Below are 18,950 nucleotides of genomic sequence, written 5' to 3' on the forward strand. Positions count from 1 at the left end.
GCTGAGAGCCATTAGGCCACAACCACAGTTTTCCTTTTAAGTACCATTAGAAAGCCGCTTTCAGGACATCCACTCACAGCTGGTCTGTCACTGTGGACACATCCACCCGACCCAGGTGTCATATTTTATTCGCAGTTTTTAAAAAAGAAAGCAGTATTCTCGTAAGAGCAAAGGCTCTTCTTGTGTTGCTAATGGGTTCTTACTCTATAGAGCGTCCTCGTAAACCCCCATCCCCGGCTCATGATCACTGCCGCATCCAAAAAAACACTTCCTGTAATCAGTAATCCATAAATTCACAGATTATGTTTCTGACCCTCTAAGATGTTAGTTTAGGATTATCTGATGTGAACTTTAATGAGTGTAATGACTCCAGTTCTGCTCTTCAAAGATCCGATTCGTGATGCCACACAGTCGGCGGCCTGAGGTACATCTTCATCTGCAGATCTGTTGTCTTCAAATCTCTCCAGCTTCAACACATCACCTCCAACACAGCACAAGCCTGAGCTGCGTGAAGTCGTATTAATGGACAGGCACATACAGAAACAGCCCAAACAGCCTCCCGAGGACCCGCTTTGATGAAAGCGAGGCTGTCAAAGGAACAGGAGGACATCAGAGAGTCACTTCTTTACCACCAGAAAGGAAAAGAGGAGCTGTAACACCACAGTAACACCACCACGTATGGCGTAACCTGACGTGCACCACCCGAGAAACTACACGTCAGGTTGATGCAGAGCCTCTGACTGGCCGGTTCAGCACATCGATCCCACCGGTGCATTTCCAGCAACTTTTCTCTGCAGTTTTTCAATTCATCAGTGAAAGAAATCATCTCTCAATAGAAGGAAAAATAAACAGATCAATATCATGTCACAAACGTTTGGAGGCAGATTCCTGAAACCCTTCAAATGGACATGAGGGAGTGTATAAAAAATGAAAAAGAATGAAGCGATGGGAGTGAAAAGTTTTACTTTGATTTGCTAACAATGATCTCAAAGATGCAGCAAGTTCACTTTAATAATCTACCAACAGCAGCACAAACAAGCAGACCTGAGAGGGAAGTCAGTGATCCGTTAAGAGAAATAACAGAGTGTAAGCACGAAAAAACAAAAGGAAAAACAAACGTTCAGATCCAGGAGATGAAACAGAATCAACAAGTTGGGATATAAAGATGAAGCGCTGACAGAAGCTGATGGAGACGGTGTGGGCTGCTGAAGGCTGGACTCAGAGAAAAGCTGTGTATAAAAGCTCAACTGTAGGATTTGTAGAGGAAAACTAAAGATTATTTATTGAGCCAGAGCGATTCAGATGTTACTGAAGTTACTGCTAAAGAAAAGAAAGTGACTCACAGACATCTGTGGGCAACAAAAGGGGCGTCAGAGAGTCTGAGTCACGTTAACGGCTGTTGTTACACAAAATTAATCATCTTCTGTCTAAAGTCTGATATCAGAGAGAAGTACTGCTGTGTGTGTGTGTGTGTGTGTGTGTGTGTGTGTGTGTGTGTGTGTGTGTGTGTACTGACAGATGCTTTTGTGCTGTCCACACTTTGTATTGTAGACCTAAAACCCTGAGATGCAACAAACCCTTCAGCTAAGTAAAAAGTGACTTGGCTGTAACACATTCACACATTACAGCCAAGTTACACGGATGTATTACAGCCATGTTTGTATGTGCCATGGCAACTATCCACCCCCCCAACCCCCCACTCCCCGCCCCTCCCTCAGACACTCAACGTTAAGTTCAGGAAGCCAGAAATATACGAGGCTGAACTTCTCCGAGAGACGCGCAGCACTCGCTCTGATAGCATCGTCGCCTGGCACTGAAAATAAATTAACACCAGCAGCCGTCACAAGTTGCATCAACATATTTAGCTCTGTAATTATTTAGCACGTGTAAATCAAACCTGAGTAAATCGCATTTCTATGATTAACTTAAATACTCTGAAATCCTGAAACAGTAAGGCTGCAAACACATTTCTGTCCACAGCTTTCACTAAACTGACGCTAAAGCCAAACCAGGCTGGTGTGCTGGTGTAATCATTACTGATCCAGTGGCACGCTGAACGCATCATTACTGTCTGTCTCTCACCAAGTCGGAATCCCCCCCCCCCTTTGGGGAAGCACTTGGCAACAGTGGGAAGGAAAAACTCCCTTTTAACAGGAAGAAACCTTTGGCAGAACCAGGTTTAGGAAAAGGGCAGCTGGTTGGGGGTGAGGGGAGGGAGACAGGATGGTTCTGGGAATCTGGTTCCAGCGATGGGTTGGACTTGCCCTCCCACCGTCGGCTGTTTGGGGCGAATTTTTGTGCATTTCCAGCATGATCGTGTTTGCACAATTAACGAAAGGTGAAACTTTGCTTTGGGTTTGGTGTGAGAAATCCCACGAACAATATAAGACCGGAGGATGAGCAGCAGGTTAAGAGGTAAGAGGAGAGGAATTATGGCACGTCCACTCATCAGGTGGACACAAACATGACTCTAAATGGCGGCTAACGTTGCTGCAGGTCTGCTGGATGTGCAGCGAAGCAGTCCTCTGAAACACTAGAAGGTGAGAACGTGTCACCTGTTGCTTTCAGAGCTTCTACGTTGCCCAGAAAGCAGTCGGTGTGCACTGTCACTGAAGTTAAAGTTGAAACCTGACAAGGAATGAGTAACGGAGCTCAGCTTCGTCCTGGACGCCACCGCCACCTTCTGTGCCCGTTTTGATGGTGGGTTCCAGTCCAGCACATCTCAGACCTGCTCCACTTTCCTCTCTGGGCTTCTCACAGGCTGCCATTGATCTTCAGCTCGCCTCCATCCATCTTTTCAAATCACCTTTTCAAATCCATTTCAGCAGGCGGCACAGAAGCGAACGCCTACATTGAAATGCAGCCGAGCCGGGGGCTTGTATAACTGCAGATTTATGTCTGCACGAGGCAGCGGGCCTGCATTGTAGAGAGACCTGAGGGAAATGATAGCATTATTAGTCAGTGAGTGTCTCACGCCCTCCACTGCAGGTAAAGCATAATGACTGAACGCTGCTCCCACAACAGACTGTTTTTTAATTCCCGTGTACTCCTGCTAATGTATCAAGGCGGCACAATAAAACACAAGTTAAGACACTGTTGCTCTTCGATATTTTGCCTCCTGCAACAGGAGACGGCGTTAAAGGAAACGGAGCCAGAGAAGAATAGTGCGGCGAATATAAAAGAGACGCCGATGAAGCAGCAGCAGGATAAGTCGGCCGCAGAGAGAGAAAGAGGCTGAAACTGTTGCTTCTCTGTCCGGCTGTCATTCGTCCAACCTGCATCATTTCTCTTTTCTCGGTTCGGGCCCGTGTCGGACGACAGGCAGGAGCCGGCGTCGCAGCTGAGAGCCCGACATGTCAACGTTTCTGGGCTTTCCTACACGCCGAGCTTTGACAGCGCGTTTTAAAAAGCTGGGGCCAATCTTACCTAAAGGAATGATGAATGCGAGCTCAGAGAGATGCAGCCAGCTCTGAGTCAACTCCTTCTGTGACAGCAGAGACACAGAATGCAATTTAATTTGGTGTTCTCGCTGGCTCGCCTTTTAATATGACTCAGTGTGAGAGGCTGCTTCGCCAGGGGCGGGCGATAAGGAGATCCAGGAACATTCGCATTACATTTACAGATTTACAGCAAACAACCGCCAGTGAACACACACGCACACACAAACACGCACGCACACGCACGCACGCACGCACACACGCACGCACACACACAAACACGCACGCACACACACGCACACACAAACACGCACGCACACGCACGCACACACGCGCGCACACAAACACGCACGCGCACGCACGCGCACAAACACGCACGCACACACACACAAACACACACACACACACTCTGTGTAATCGCAGGATTTTCTAAAACATTCTGCAGTTCAAAATAATCCTTTATCTTACACCGGGCCTTGCTGCAGCCCATCAGCTCACCCTCCGTCTGAAACTAGCCGTTTTAGCTCCTCCTACTTTCAGACAACCGTCTTCTCATTGGCCGCCCCTCACAAACAAAACGTCCCCTCTCTGTGACCTCATGCAGAGTGTTTAGACTGCAGCCTGAGCCTCTGGCTCACTGGGATTACTCGCACATATGCTGACCTCATTATTAGAAACTGGCCATGTTTCATTTGAACACAGGCCACTGGAACAGGATCAGGAAAAACCACCGACATTTATCAACCTGTGCTGCCACTTTCATACCTTACAGCCCATTCATGGCTGCACGTGAATAATCATCTTATCAGCAGGTATTAATAAAGTTTCTGATCATGATTGGATCCTGATTGGATGTGCAAATGTCAAGCTTTTTATTTTCCTATCAGAGGAACGCCGATCCACTCAAAGATGCTCCACTGTTTATACAGGCAGAGGTCAAAAATCGGAGAATATCAAACTAACAGGACAATATCAGCAATGAAAATAAGGCAAGAGTATCAAATGTATAAAAACTTCATAAAGTCTCTTAATGATTCCAGTCGAATGAAAACAGCTGGAATCACTTTGTGTTTGTGTTGCTGTTTTTCTGGAGTGCGAACGATGAGCACACGCTGCACTTACAGAGTCTGACTTTAAAACAGAAAAAATAAACCTGACAAGAAAAATATTCCTCAGCAACCGATCGATGCATCTGAAGGTGAATCTACACTTTCACACTCACATGGAGAAGAAGTGCAGATCGTGATGTTTGAGCTGCGCCTCCAGCACTGACACCGCCCGCACATTAGCGCCGTCTTTCACGTCCCACTGGTGAAGCAGAGGCAGGAGCAGGTGGGCAGTTTGGAAGCACAGCGCAGAGCGGAGATCACACCTCCACCTGCTGCTGCCGTGAGTGTGCAGTTAATCGGGTCGCGATGACAACATCTGCCTGACATTTCTGTCTACCAGCGCTTCCATGTGAGCGTCGTCGCAGATTAGTGACATCGTCATCATAAATACTGAAGAAGAGAAAAACTGCTGCCGCTCTGCACAGAGTCACAAACAGCCCGGACGATGACGTGCAAATCACATGACTGCGAAAAGAAGGTGTTAAAGGTGGAGCTGAGCTCCTCGGCGTTCCCTCCATGTTTTCCTGATAAACCTGAGAAATTCCCACAGCTCTAAACCCGTCAGCACAGCAACACATCCTGCTGCTTCTTACATCTGTTGCAGTCGGGGAAGCTCCAGTTTTTAATTCTGGGATTCTACCAGAGTAGCTTTGCATGATTCCCAGTTCATAATAATCTGTCTTTCATCCCGTCTTCCTTTTCTCAGATGGCCCCGCCCCTCCCTGAGCCTGGTTCTGTCGGAGGTTTCTTCCTGTTAAAAGGGAGTTTTTCCTTCCCACTGTCGCCAAAGTGCTTGTTCATAGGGGGTCATATGATTGTTGGGTTGTTCTCTGTATGTATTACTGTAGGGTCTACCTTACAGTATAAAGCACTTTGATGCGACTGTTGTTGTGATTTGTTTAAATAAAACTGAATTGAATAATAATCCTTATTTCTCTTTGCACAGCCCCTCGTCTGAAACAAGCTGTTTCAGGTCGTCTCTTTGAGCACCACAAAACAAACAGACACCCACCGCTGAAGATAATTTCTCACCCTGATTGGAGGCTGAAGCTGACCCGGAATATGAGAATGAATCTGCAGCGGCAGAGATTCCAGCAGGACGTCTCTGTTGGGAAAATATCACGCTCAGTTTGAGCATCAGACACTTCATTTTCTGCGTTCTGGGAATTTTTATGCACCAATTTGCACCTTTCGAGTCTCAGTTTGTAACAGAAATGTCTGGAACATAACACACACCGGCTCTTGAGCATTGTGTGCTCTTTTAAAATATTTATTCTCAGCTTCTTTTACTTAATATTTTCCCTGCCGACTCACATACAGACATGATTTACTCTTCAGTGTTTACCTGCTTCCAGCTTTGACAGTTCTGACTGATATTTGGAGAATTTTCTGTCTTTTCTTTGCAGAAACATGCAGCTAAAAAAATAACTTTTATTTATTCAGATCTGAATTTTAACAGTTCAAAACTTCCTGCACATTCATTTGTTCACATGTTGAGTAGAGACTGATATTCAGTACAAACATAAACAGGTTTCCAAACATTTGTTATATGGAGTTCTGACTGAGTCCTAATAATATAATTTTAAACTGCATTTGAATATTAATCTTGTGTTATTGTCATAACAAGTCGCGGATCACTCGTCTACTCGACTCTGTTTCCAGTCAGTGTTCAATTAACAGCAAATAATAATTAGATTTTAGTCGTAATTTATAATAAATTCTTTTCGTTTCAGTCGACTAAACAGAATCAGGTTGTAGAAGAGTAAATAAAGAGTAAAAGTCAGTCGTGTTACAGTGAGAGTTCCTCCTCACAGTTTACAAAGAGTCTTATTTTCCTCGACGTCACATATAAAATGTGTACATGTGTCTGCTTTTCTCTTCTCTTTAAGCATTTTGTCACATTTTCATGAGAAACTGGGAGCTAGCTGGACTGTTCCTGGAGGGCAAACTCGTCCCGCCTTTCTGCACAACTTTATTAGTTTTGATTGGATCTCATCTCTCCACAATATTTTCATCTCGTTTTTATTGGTTGACCAAAGTAAAAACATTTCATCATCGTATTTTGGTGAGAAACAAAGGTAGGTGACAAAAGCTATCACAAAAAGTATTGGTCAGCAAAATGAATACCGTTTTCAGACACGTATTGCCAAACAGAGATGTTGCAGAGCGCCCTCTGGTGGACAAACTATGCAACATCAGCACTGATGGCATGGATGAAGGGTGTTTCTCCCACCTCTTCCTTACTTTTTACATTTTTAGTCATCAGTAATTTGAGATATTTCACCAATTAACTAATATAAGCGACATATATCGGTAACTTGTCCCAGCCTGTATTTGTGTGGCTGTGGTACAGCGTTCCTCTTCAGAATGGAAACTTGCAGTGCTTTACTTTTCTGGACACACAGATGCACAGAAGTCTTTAAAGGCCACAAGTTACACTCATTCTCAAATGTACCAACATTGCACTGAAGCTGGGAGGTGTTCTCTGAAGGTCTCCTGTTGGTGCCCGATTCCATTTCAGCTCGACACCGACACGCACTTGGAGGCGAATCACAGAGCTCTGCAGAAAAGTCTTTGATAGAAGGGATTTCATTCCTTTCTAAATGTAACAGACCTACAGAAACACCAGCGATCCGCAACACAATGCCATCCTCAGCCTTTGTGAGTCTCTGGCACACGGCGGTACAACAACAGCAACCCTGAGCGGTGCAGACGGCCGGAGAGCTCCAGACAGCTCATCCAAGTCAAATCACTCCAAACAAGGTTCCTGTGTTTCATTAGGGACCATTTGTATGATATTTGTCAGCTGCAAGGCTTTCAAAACACAGTGTGCTCTCAAGTTCTTAACAAGATTTATGTGGTTGTGTCCAAAGCCGTGCAGAGAGATGTCCTTATTAACCGCACTCCAGAGCCAGATGGATCGCTTTCCCTCACCGCGCTGCGTTATTGAATCAAAAGGAGGAAAGAAATCTGCATATTACAGAAGTTATAAGAAGAAGAATGGGGTCATTGTGTGTGTGTGTGTGTGTGTGTGTGTGTGTGTGTGTGTGTGTGTGTGTGTGTGTGTGTGTGTGTGTGTGTGTGTGTGTGTGTGTGTGTGAGAGACATGTCATGCTCAGGCTTAAGTCCAATGGTGTAAAAAGTAGAGAAATCCTCTCAGAACAATTTACATTTTTCAAGTTGTTTTTTTCCCCACACAACAGCAAAATTAGCTCCTCATCAAAGCACACACACACGCGCGCGCGCACACACACACACGACTCTGCAGGAATGCAACATTAGACTAAAACCTCTTGCAGCGCCAACACCTACGTCCAGCACTTTTAAAATGCGAGGCTTATTTTTTTAAAATGCGAGGCTTAAACTCGGTTTCGTCAGCAGCCGAGCCGACGGCCGTGAAAGCTTTTGTGAGCGACCTTTTAAAGAGTGTTTTTCACAGAAAATGTCAGCTCCGTGCAGATGTAAGTGGATAATATGAATTGGGGTTTTAAAGTGTGTAAGTGTTCAACAAAAATAAAAAGTGACAGCTGTGACTGAAAAAAAAAAAAACAAGCAAACACACTTTTGCTGCTCAAAAATCATAAAAAAATGGTGATTTAAAGACAATCGTAACAGCTGCACAGGAGGATGTTTCATAACTCACCTGTTTAAATCGTATTAAGGTTTAAAGTTTGCATTATTAGGGGCGTGGCCTCTTTGACTGACAGGTGGATGGTGACACAGGCGGCTGCTAGCTTCACCTGAACTGGAACTCTGCACCATGTTTGGAGCCTATTGGAGCATTTTATCGACATCATGTGACCAATAATGTGGTTACCTGACATTTCTTTGATTTTACTTGGCACTAATTACCAGGTATGTGATTTGAATCACACAGGTTACCTGCTCAGTTTAAAATGTTTATGGTAAAACCAAAATATTTGCCCAGCTGTCAAAGAGCAAAGAAACAAAGGTCCAGTGATACTCCAGCTCAGCACAGCAGTATGTTCAATATATGTTTTCCACTCAGACACGTGCGTCTCGGCCCGCTCTCATGGAAAAATGCGCCTCAAAGACACAGTCGGGAAAACTACAGACAGCACGAGTCGGAAAACCAAGCTTAGGTGTAAAATAGAAACAACTAAAACTTTGCATGGAATGCATGTCCAGGAAGACGAATCAAGAGAGTAAATCGTATGTATCAGTCACTGTAACTTGGATAAATAAATGAGCGAGTGAGTGAATCAATCATTCAATCGATACCTTTAATCGCTTTTCAGGCTACAAACAAACCTAAGCGAGCTGAATCCACGATGCTCGGTGTTCAAACTTCTTTGGCGATGAGCTTGTGACCGACAGATCGCAGCGCTGCCGCGTGCTTCAAACTGCTTCCCAACTTCTCCATCTGTGACGGGAGGAGGACTGGAAAGCATTTGCTGCTTCATCTGATCGTCATGGCGACTGAAAGATGGCGTCTTTAGATAAACTCAAATTAAACCGTGCTCCGTTTTGGTTGGTTTTGGGGATGTGTGGGGAATGCCCTCTGGGACCTCACCTGGCTGATGTGTCAGCCACATGAACGTGAACGCAGGACAGACGGTGAGCTGGAAAACGTGACAGCGCATTATTAACTGGTGGGAAAAACACAGGAAACACACTGCTGACAGTCAGATCTGCTCCCTGCAGTGCTCTGCCGACGAGTAACAACTGCGGCGTACATCAGTTAGCACACGCGGAGTGCCACGGCGAAGAAGACGGAGCCTCCGGTCCACCTGTCGCTCAGCCTGTGGCTTCTGATCCACTGGGGTAACGCCATCTGCTCTCACGCCAACACTGAACACACCCACACGCGGCCTTAATCGGTTTAATTGTTTTATACATGAACACGTATCCCTGACATGGTGTAAGTTTTGTCCCACAAAGGTGAGAGACTGCAGTGAAACCTGCGATCTGCTGCGGCAGCTTCCTGTTTCTGATGCCAGGTGCTTAAAAGAGAGACGCTCATTCAGAAAGCCTGAGTTAAGATCGCACTGACGCTGGGACCAATCACACGATCACGTGAGGCGTTTGCAGCTGCTCTACGTGACTAACGTTTCATACGTCCCAACAATCAACACGCGCCACAGAAAACAGCGAGAGAACTGAAGAATAAATCACGGATGCGTGATGTCACGACACACACAGATCTGAGTGATTTTGGCATCAGGAGGCCGCTCTGCTCATTTCTAACAGGATCCCCTCGCAGCTCAGCGCCGTTCCCGAGGGCGTAACACGCTCAGGGGTCGTTACTTCACTTCGTTTTAATCTCTACGTGTTTCTCGAGGAATGAAGTTCATCCTAAGCTGCACCAACTTCTACTCTCACAACTTCAACCTCGGTGTCGTCTCTTCCATTCTAGAGCCGAATCTCTCTGTGACGAATCGCTGACATCGGAGCGCATTATTAGAGGCGGGACTCAGCCCGCAGTTCTCACAAAACCGCACTCGCGATGCGATATTATTGTGATTTTGCTGGTGTAGTGGTCTCTCTGCGGGACGGCATGTTTTTTATTGTTTTTGTGTTATGACGTGTTTGTTTCTCTGGACTGTGAAGAGCTCGCTGCATGATCTACACAAAGCAGGATAACAGAAACATCCATGTCAGAAGCAAACTACAGCTAACCTCCAGTGCCAACTAGAAACACCAGAAACTGTCAGCAAGAAATATCACATCTTATTGCTTCAGCCGGACCGGCTCTATGACACACACACAAACACACAAGCGCTGTAAACCCCATCTGCATGCATGAACAGCCTGAACACTGTCAGCTTCACTGACGATCAGCGGCTCAGTTCACGGTGTGCTGCGTCGGCTTTTGGAGCCCACGCAGCAGAGAGGAGCAGGTGACTCACCTGGTCGTCGTATCTGTAGGTCAGGAAGTGATCCTCTGTGGCGTCCTCCATGAAGCTGCCCTGAGGTGAGAGCGCAAACTCTGGCAGGAACACTGCAGTCTGACTCTCTGAGCACTGACAGCGTGCGCACACACACACACACACACACACACACACACACACACACACACACAGAGAATATCAGTGAATCTGTGAATCTGCAGTTCCTCCAGTGTCCAGCAGAGGCTCCACGTTTAAAGTTAATAGAAAAAATAAACATGTTTACAGGCGGATACATAAACTGTTCAGATTGTTCTTGTTAGTGCTTAAAGTTGGGGGTGTGGCCTCTTTGACTGACAGGTGGATGGTGACACAGGTGTAGCTGCTAGCTGTCTGCTAGCTTCACCTGAACTGGACCTCTGCACTGTGTTTGTGCTGTTGGAGCCTTTTAATGACATCATGTGACCAATAACATGGCTGCTGTGAGGTCACTGCACTAACAGACCGTCCACAGTTTTGATGCACAGTGAAATATGTTTAAAACTTTGTTGCACAGGAAGTTTGAGTTTTTCCTGTGAGAAATCTGAGCACCTATTAAGGTTGTGATGTTGACTCTTGCATGCGCTCAAACTGTTTGCTTCCTGTGTGCACAGGAACACGTGTGAGTGACCTCACTGAACACATTTCCAACCACTCAGACCGACTTCTCTCCGTGTCTAACTGGGGGCATAAATCTGAGCCCGAGATACAATCTACTCCTCATTGGTGTGAATTAATCTCCCTGCTCCTCTCCACTCTGCTCGCTCTTTATCAGTCCTGCTTTTATGCTTCAATATTCTTCATTACTTTGACTTATGAAAGGCGAAAGTTTCACGCTGGATCCTGAATGATAAGCATAACCCAAAGTCTGAGCAGGAGAGAGCGATAATCGGTGTAACAGGAGTGGAGTCTGTGCTGCACACAGAGCAGATGGAAATAACTGGCGTGTGGCATTTACAGAGCTCCCTGGAGAGGATGGGGGGGGGGCAGTGAGACTGTGAGAGTGCGAGCTTCCAGGCCACTCAAACTGTACGAGAGAGAGACGATCCACCGTTGAGATTAGTGGGAGTGGCGTCTCCTGCAGGCTTTTAAAGCCACTTAAGAGACAGACGTAGCAGAAGATCCACCGCTGTGCGTTTCCCCGAGGAGCCGGCGAGGACACACCTTCATCACTCACCAACCTCTCCGCTCGCTCTCACACTAATCCACGTTCTCTTTATTAACACAGCTAAGGACAATTTTGCCAAAGATCGTTGCACAAGGTTCTGTATAGAAAAACAATGTATGCAGTTTTCTGTAAATCCCTGTTTGAGAGTAAAAACTGTCCAAATACTTTCAGCTCTAATAACGCTGCGGTGAACACGTCAGCCGCCAACGACAACAAAACAGCAAAAAGGCGGAGTCAGTCTGCGATCAGCCTGCTGCATGTTTGCATCTGGATCAGGTCAACATGCAATCTGTGTGATAATATGGTGATTAACTTTGACAAATCAGGGAAAAAACTTACCGCTGCACCTGCATCAAAACAGAAAATTGCATCTAAATGAACAGAAACTCAAACATCTCACATCCATATGCAACGTATTTTAACCTCCTAAGACCCGAACTCTTCCACGACATGCATTTTTAATTTCTCTTTGATATTTGGGCTGACTGGGGCCCGATGAATGTAAAAACAAAGAATTTCCAGATTTTTTTTTTTACCTTATTTTTGTTTTTAAGAAAAATGAGAGCCACGAATGAGGATATTCATTTTAAATTTTGATAGAACAGTAGCAGTATAATGTCCTCGTAAGTAGATATCAGGCCCATGTAGAGCAAAATTGAGTATTTTGGTCAAAATAACCAAAAATGTGATGTTCACATATGTGGACGGCAGGTCCTAGGAGGTTAATGGTCAGTGCAAATTTGAAATCTTCCAGCTGAGCAGCCGCTGATTATCCATCAAGTCATCGAAATAAGCCGAGGAGACCAAGAAACAAAGTCTCTGTAACCAAGCAACCAATTATTTTAACATATTCTTCATTTTACATAATCATAGTGTTTAAAATATGACACCTAACAAATTTGTTCTATTATTAAAATCAGTAAATTTACCAGATCCTGACCAAACGTCCGACTCAGACTGACGGTGTCTGCGTTCAGAAATAAGACTGTGACTGTTTGGAGATAGGCTGCCGCCCATCAGGTGACCTGTGACCTTTCAAAAACTGAGCTTGAAGACATGCTGCACGTGAACAGAGCTGGTAGCCGGTGCTGCCCCTCAGCCACTTAGTAGATACGCCTGCGTGTCAATTTGAAGCTCCTGCGTCGCCACGTTCTCGCAAAAACACCGTGATGACACCGCCCGCCCGGCAGGGTGACGAGAACGCGCGTCAGCCTTTTACAGCTGAGGGGTAAAAATCTCCAGAAGGTGAGAATGATGTCTGAATAGCTTTTGGGGGATTGGTGTCAAAAACACAAAAAAAATACTGCAGCACACTAAAAGGGCTCGAGCCTCATCCAGCGACGGCGACGCCCGGAAACACGGTCGATACGTCAGCGTAATGCTGCCTTTCACTGATGTTTGTGAGCCCTTTTTTCCCCTTTCAGTGTCTGATTAGCGACTGTACGAGAGATTACGTGACAGCTGTTTGTTCTGATTTATTGTTCCAATCAAGGTCGGCGTGAGCAACACCGGTGGACCCGACTGTCTCCCTGAAAGTGGCGTGATTTGTCATCCCAAACGAGGACTATCTCCATATTAGGCCACACTCACACACACACACACACACACACTGACAGAAAGTCAAGTTGTCCTGCTGTGAGTTACTGAGTCGTAGCCGTGCAGCGTGGCATAGAGCCGCTCCTCTAATTGAGTTTACACACCAGTGGAAGGAGAGTGTCAGGACAGCCGTCACACTTGCAGCACCCTGCGGCGGCCGGTTCACGCTGGATCACCGGCTCACTTCAGAGGAGCCAGCGCTGGGATAATAACACAAGGAGGGCATCCGCCATCCCAAAGGGCTGACCCACTGTGCCAGAGGAGGCAGCTGCTGCACAGCGTGGGATGGATTATTTGTTAAAGTCAGAAGTGAAACTCTCGTGCAGCAGGTCAGAAATCAAAGCTCGGGGGGGTTGGAAGAGCAATTTGTTCGGCTTCAGCGGCTGACCACAAATACTTAAGCCGAGCTTCTGAGACGTTTTCAAGGTCAGGTCCTTTAAAAATGTATCATCCCAGCAACGTCAGCCTGTCCTCGCTAGATGAGGTTCTTTACGCTGCTTTGAGTTACTTTAATCATATACAGAGCTGTCACGTGCAGCGTTTACTGCAGAACTGATAACATTCATGTACTGTGTGTTCCAGATCATTGAGAGCTTAGAAAACACAAGTGGACTTCTTTAGGTTTGCAAAGACATTTCATCTCTCATGGAAGTGTTGTTCATAATAAGATATTCATCAGGTTTCTCTAAAAAGGACCTGCGATGTTCATTCGGCCTTCGTGGTCCCCACAGTTTACCTTCTGTCTCTTTAAGGCCTTCTTTCCTCTGATTGGCTGCCCCTCGCCTGCTACTAAAAACATAAAATATTCTTCTTGAAACAAACTGATGATAACGATGATGATGATTACAATGTTTTACTTTGGACATATAAAAGAAACAAACAAAAAAATACAAATAAAATCCACATAAAATAAAATATCAACTCAATCATTAAGTCAGAAATGGAGTCGGAAGAACTTCTCTCCTTCTGCAAGTATGCAAGTAAAATATATTTATAAAGCACATTTAAACACAGCTTTTAAAGAGCAACGTGCTTTACAAAGTATTTATTTACCCAAACACACGTGTACATGGAATTAAAAAGTAAAAAATGGACAGAATATTGAGTTAACAGGCCTAAACATAACAAATAAGGACAGCAGGGGACAGATGAGAGATCAGTGGGCTGGAAAAGCCAGAGAGTAAAGGTGAGTTTTTTAGCCTCGACCTGAAAGCAGAAATGGACGGCGCTCTTTTTATGTCAAGCGGTAACTGATTCAAACCGTGGAGCAGCGACTTCAAAGGATCTGTCACCTTTTTGTTTGAGGCGTGACCTTGGGCCGTGAGACATGAGAGACCGGGAGCTGAATGAGTCTGACCATTAAGAGCCTTACAAAGGAAAGAAAAATCTGAATTCTAAAATGGACAGAAAGCGAGTGCAGCGAGGCCGACACTCTGGTGATGTGACCGTATACAAAGCTCTGCTGCACAATCTGCAAACGAGCTAAAAGAGACGGAGCCCGACGTGTACGAACGGCACAGTAACTCCGGCACGGATGACCTTTTCCAGATCATGGAAGATCATGAGTTTGGTGATAACTAACGAAGAATCCACTCATGAAGCAAACAGCTGAATAAATAAAAATGAAACTAGCATCATTGAGTCCACCAACTTACACAAAAACTAGAACCACTGAAAGCTGTGTCACTCCTGCAGAAGGTGGATAACGCTGCATTAAACTGCATCCAGTAAACCCCCACCCCATGGTGAACACGCCGCTAACAGCTGAAACAGCCCAGGCTTTCAGTCCAAATCCAGCTCTCATGTCTCAATCACACTGGAGACCTGTTGGCAGCCATCTGGCAACCATCTGGCAACCATCTGGCAACCATTGCTTTCATGGAAAAATTTGTATTTCTTGACTGGCTACATGTGGTTGCTGTTGGCAGTCGCTGTTAAATCGCTAAAGCCCCAGTAATGCAAATCTAGAGACCAGTCAGTGACCCACTGGTAATCGCCTGTACTCTGTGACCAGTTGGTGACTGGTTGCAGGAGGTTGCTGTCAGTAACTAGAGTGAATGTGAGGTGAACAGTCCTGTATCCAAAACCACCTTGGCATTGCTTTAGCTTCTGCGGTCACCTGTTGTTTGAACAGAAGATACAAACTTGTCTGCAAACTATTTGCTAAACAGTCCTGAAACTGCGACACAGGTGGAAAAATAAGACTTTCTGCCTTAAAAGCAAAAGTTGTACTTTTAGACATTTGTAGGTTACAACAATAAGACACAACTTTTACTCATTTCTGGTTTGTATCATACTACATGTGTTTGCAGACAAGCAAACTGCGAGCAAATTTCCTGATGACCAAAGCGATCATAAGGATGTTTGTGGTAATAAAAGAGTCCTCTGTGAAGTGGTGAGAAAAAAATGACCGCTGGTTATTGTTTGTGTAAAAAGAAACTGTACCCATCATGTCTGGCACTTTCATCTTCAACTTTCCTTCACAGCATTTTTCTTTGTAATCTACGTGTAGCTCAGAACGATTACAGGAACCAGCCAACACTGGGATGTGTTTGCATGCTGTCCTACAACAAACCGAGAGCGTGCCATTAGGATGCAAAGATGCAGGGAAGAAAATGACAGCAGGGTTGGCCTTGAAGAGGAAGTCAGCAGCCACGGTGCAAATGCTCATCGCAACCACACTGAAAAGTAGGCCTTTAGAGTTCTTGCCAATCGGTCTACAGTAACCTCTGGATTGGCTTCAGTCACACTTATCACTATTTTTGTGTCGCCACAGAGAAATCTGTTGGCCTCGTACGCCATTTACACCCTGAGTAAACAGCTGAAAGAAACCCTTCTTGATCTCACCTACAAAGCTCAGCTGCTGATTAGCTGAAACGACCTGCAAAAACATTTTATATGCAGCTGTGAGAGGAGTTTGTCAAGACATTTGTGATGGGAGCAGAGGTATCGGCTCGGGTTAGGAGGCTACACGAAGTAAACGTCCCAGAAAGGGACGCTCCAACAAAAAAGGCCATTTGTAGCAGTTCAGGAAGACGAGGAGAGCTCGACCCACAGCAAATGTCAGGATCAGCTCCCGCTCCCTTCAGGAACCTTTAAAAGGTTTCTATTTTCTCCCCTCTGATGGATTTTCACTTCTTTCCATCAACACACATAAAAATGTGTCCTTTATTTAGTTCAGCAAACAAGGCTGACTCCTGTACGATAATCTTTTCTTATTATAGAGGCTGAAAGAGCGGGATGAAAGGCTTTGATCTCATCACATCTAAATATACGGGCTCTATTTTGACCCTGAGCCAATCAGAGTACGCCGCCCCCTTTATGCTTGTACAGTCGTATTATAGATATTTCAGGCCTTATTATGATGAAGATGGTTTTTACTTAGAGAGCTTAAGTAGGAGAAAGTTTTCAGTCACCCAGTATGATTTGTATCCATAATTAATCGAGACATACGAGTCTGTTCCAAGGAAAAACCTACTGATGCAAGACCACAGGAGTGTGTGTGTGTGTGCGCGTGTGTGTGTGCGTGTGTGTGTGTGCGTGTGTGTGCGTGTGTGTGCGTGTGTATGTGTGTGTGTGTGTGCGTGTGTGTGTGTGTGTGTGTGTGCATGTGTGCGTGTGTGTGTATGTGTGCGTGTGTGTGTGTGTGTGTGTGTGCATGTGTGCGTGTGTGTGTGTGTGTGTGTGTGCATGTGTGCGTGTGTGTGTGTGTGTGTGTGTGTGCATGTGTGCGTGTGTGTGTGTGTGTCTGTGTGTGTGCGTGTGTGTGTGCGTGTGTGCATGTGTGTGTGTCTGTGTCTGTGTGTGTCTGTGGGCAGTTTTCTGTCTGTTTGTGTTGAAGTAATGAAGAGTGAAAAAGCCATTCTAATGAGGGCCATTTATTTCCATGAATGGGCTTCTGTTAATGGGTGATGAGTTTGGGTGCGTTACCCAAACTCAGGCCATGAATGGTTAAGTTCACGCTACACTGTCTGAGATTTCAGTTGCCCAAGGAGAAGGAGGAGGAAAAGGAGGAGGAGGAGTTGCTCCCGTAGCAGAAGGAATCCTGCAGGTCAACTTTATCTTCAGGGCCGAGCGGCGCTTTTATTAAACTCCTCGGTTCAGCTGAATGTAACAAACTATGTGAAGATGTCACTACACACTCACTAAAACTTCCACAGCATCACATCGCGGTCGAGCCAGAGGACTTTAAAAGGGCCGGCCTAGCTGAGAGCATTGCTCACGCTGGGATGCTTCAGACTGAAGTCTCATTAACTTTTTATTTTACTCAGGCAAATCGCCGCAGGCCACAGAGTCAACCTAACATTCACCTCTGAACATCCACCAGGTCGCCAGTGACCTGCTCAGGATCAGGTCCACGTCTATCCTTCATGTGGAATTTTCATCCCTATGACCTGATTTTGAAGGTAAAGTCTTCTGGTTCCTAAAGCTGTTCTTGTTTAGCATGTGGCTAATAGGAACCCAATCCTGACGGGTTCTCTGGTGATGTGGAGGATGAAGCAGCCATGCCCTACATGTATCAAAAGAATGACTGAGCATGCTCTGTTCGTACTCCTAATCTGATGCACCGCCTTCAGGTGTGGAAACCGTGGACGCAGCCCTGACGGCGGCTGCTCATCCTTCACGTGAAAATCCCAACGTCAGTAAATCTGGGAGTGATCTGGGTCCTAAACTCCGTCCGCTTCAGGTCCCAAAGTCAAACGAACACTGCAGCATCACTGAGAGTTACAAACTGCCTAAATTCTTTCATCTTTAATAAAACGATCAGCGTTGCTGCTTTACCAGGTGTAACAATTAAGTTTAACATCCAGGCTTTCATGAAAACAGAATTTATTATATTTAACGGAGTTAGAAGTTAGCAGGAAGTGAGCGGAAGTTAGCTCGCTAGTTTCGCTAGTTACCTAAACATGATGTAGCATGTTCTGACTGAGAGATTTCTGAAAAAATTCACACGTACAGCTCTGCTATCACTTCCAACATAAATGAAGACAGAAATCTAAACAGCAGTGACGTTTGTAGGGTTACTGAAGTTGGACTAGCTGGTATATAATGATGTGCTACGTGATCGCTAGCAACACAGCTATGTTAGCATAACATAAACAGTGAAGCTGGAGGATGAACGCTAACTTTTTTCCACTCGATAAAAGTTAACGTGAAGGTTCCTGATGGTTAGAGACAAATGCAATCGCATGGCAGGGTGCTGTAAACGGACCAAACTTCAGTCAGGAGAACAACTGAGATAATCCATCCACAATACGAGGTTAGTCATTAATATACTGCAACAACATGGGAATAGAGCAGCTGTGATAGAATACAGCATTAATGAATCAATGGTACAGAAGTGGAGGAAGCAAGAAGAATGAGTTGAATAAAGTTTGACTCATCTGACTGCTTTGTTTCGCTTAATGTGCCTTATAATCCCGTGCACCTTATGGTCCAAAAAAAAATGTATTTGACTTTTTTATTTGGCACACTGCAGTTTAATGTTGCAAAGCACCTCTTTTTAACTTCAGTGGATATTATACATGGTTATGCTCTGGATATGTCAGCCCATTTCTACTGGAAATGCCTTTTGTTTAAACTTTCAGCAAGGAATTTGATTTGCACTGTTAATTTTTTATATAGCTTTAATGCACATAAAAAAAACAGCTGCTTGTTTAAGTGAAAATAAATGGATGGATTTTTTTGCGCTAGCAAAGTTGTGGAGTTGTATTTTGTATTTTGTCTCGCATCAATTATATCGTCAGTTATA

The 18,950-nt window shown here is 45.1% G+C and overlaps 1 protein-coding gene across 4 annotated transcripts in view; it reads right to left on the bottom strand.

The window, feature by feature from the left end:
• Positions 1-18,950, bottom strand: part of adamtsl3 (ADAMTS-like 3) — a 196,988-nt gene that overhangs the window by 162,384 nt on the left and 15,654 nt on the right. For 3 of the 4 annotated variants that reach the window (XM_063480938.1, XM_063480946.1, XM_063480932.1), the window contains exon 3: positions 10,417-10,530. The exons of the other annotated variant lie outside the window; for it this stretch is intronic. In XM_063480938.1, coding sequence (XP_063337008.1) covers positions 10,417-10,530 — 114 coding nt within the window. The remainder of the gene's footprint in view (positions 1-10,416; positions 10,531-18,950) is intronic. 4 annotated transcript variants of the gene reach the window in all.

This window comes from Pelmatolapia mariae, linkage group LG1 (genome assembly GCF_036321145.2).
Source record: "Pelmatolapia mariae isolate MD_Pm_ZW linkage group LG1, Pm_UMD_F_2, whole genome shotgun sequence".
In the NCBI taxonomy this organism is placed as follows: domain Eukaryota; kingdom Metazoa; phylum Chordata; class Actinopteri; order Cichliformes; family Cichlidae; genus Pelmatolapia; species Pelmatolapia mariae.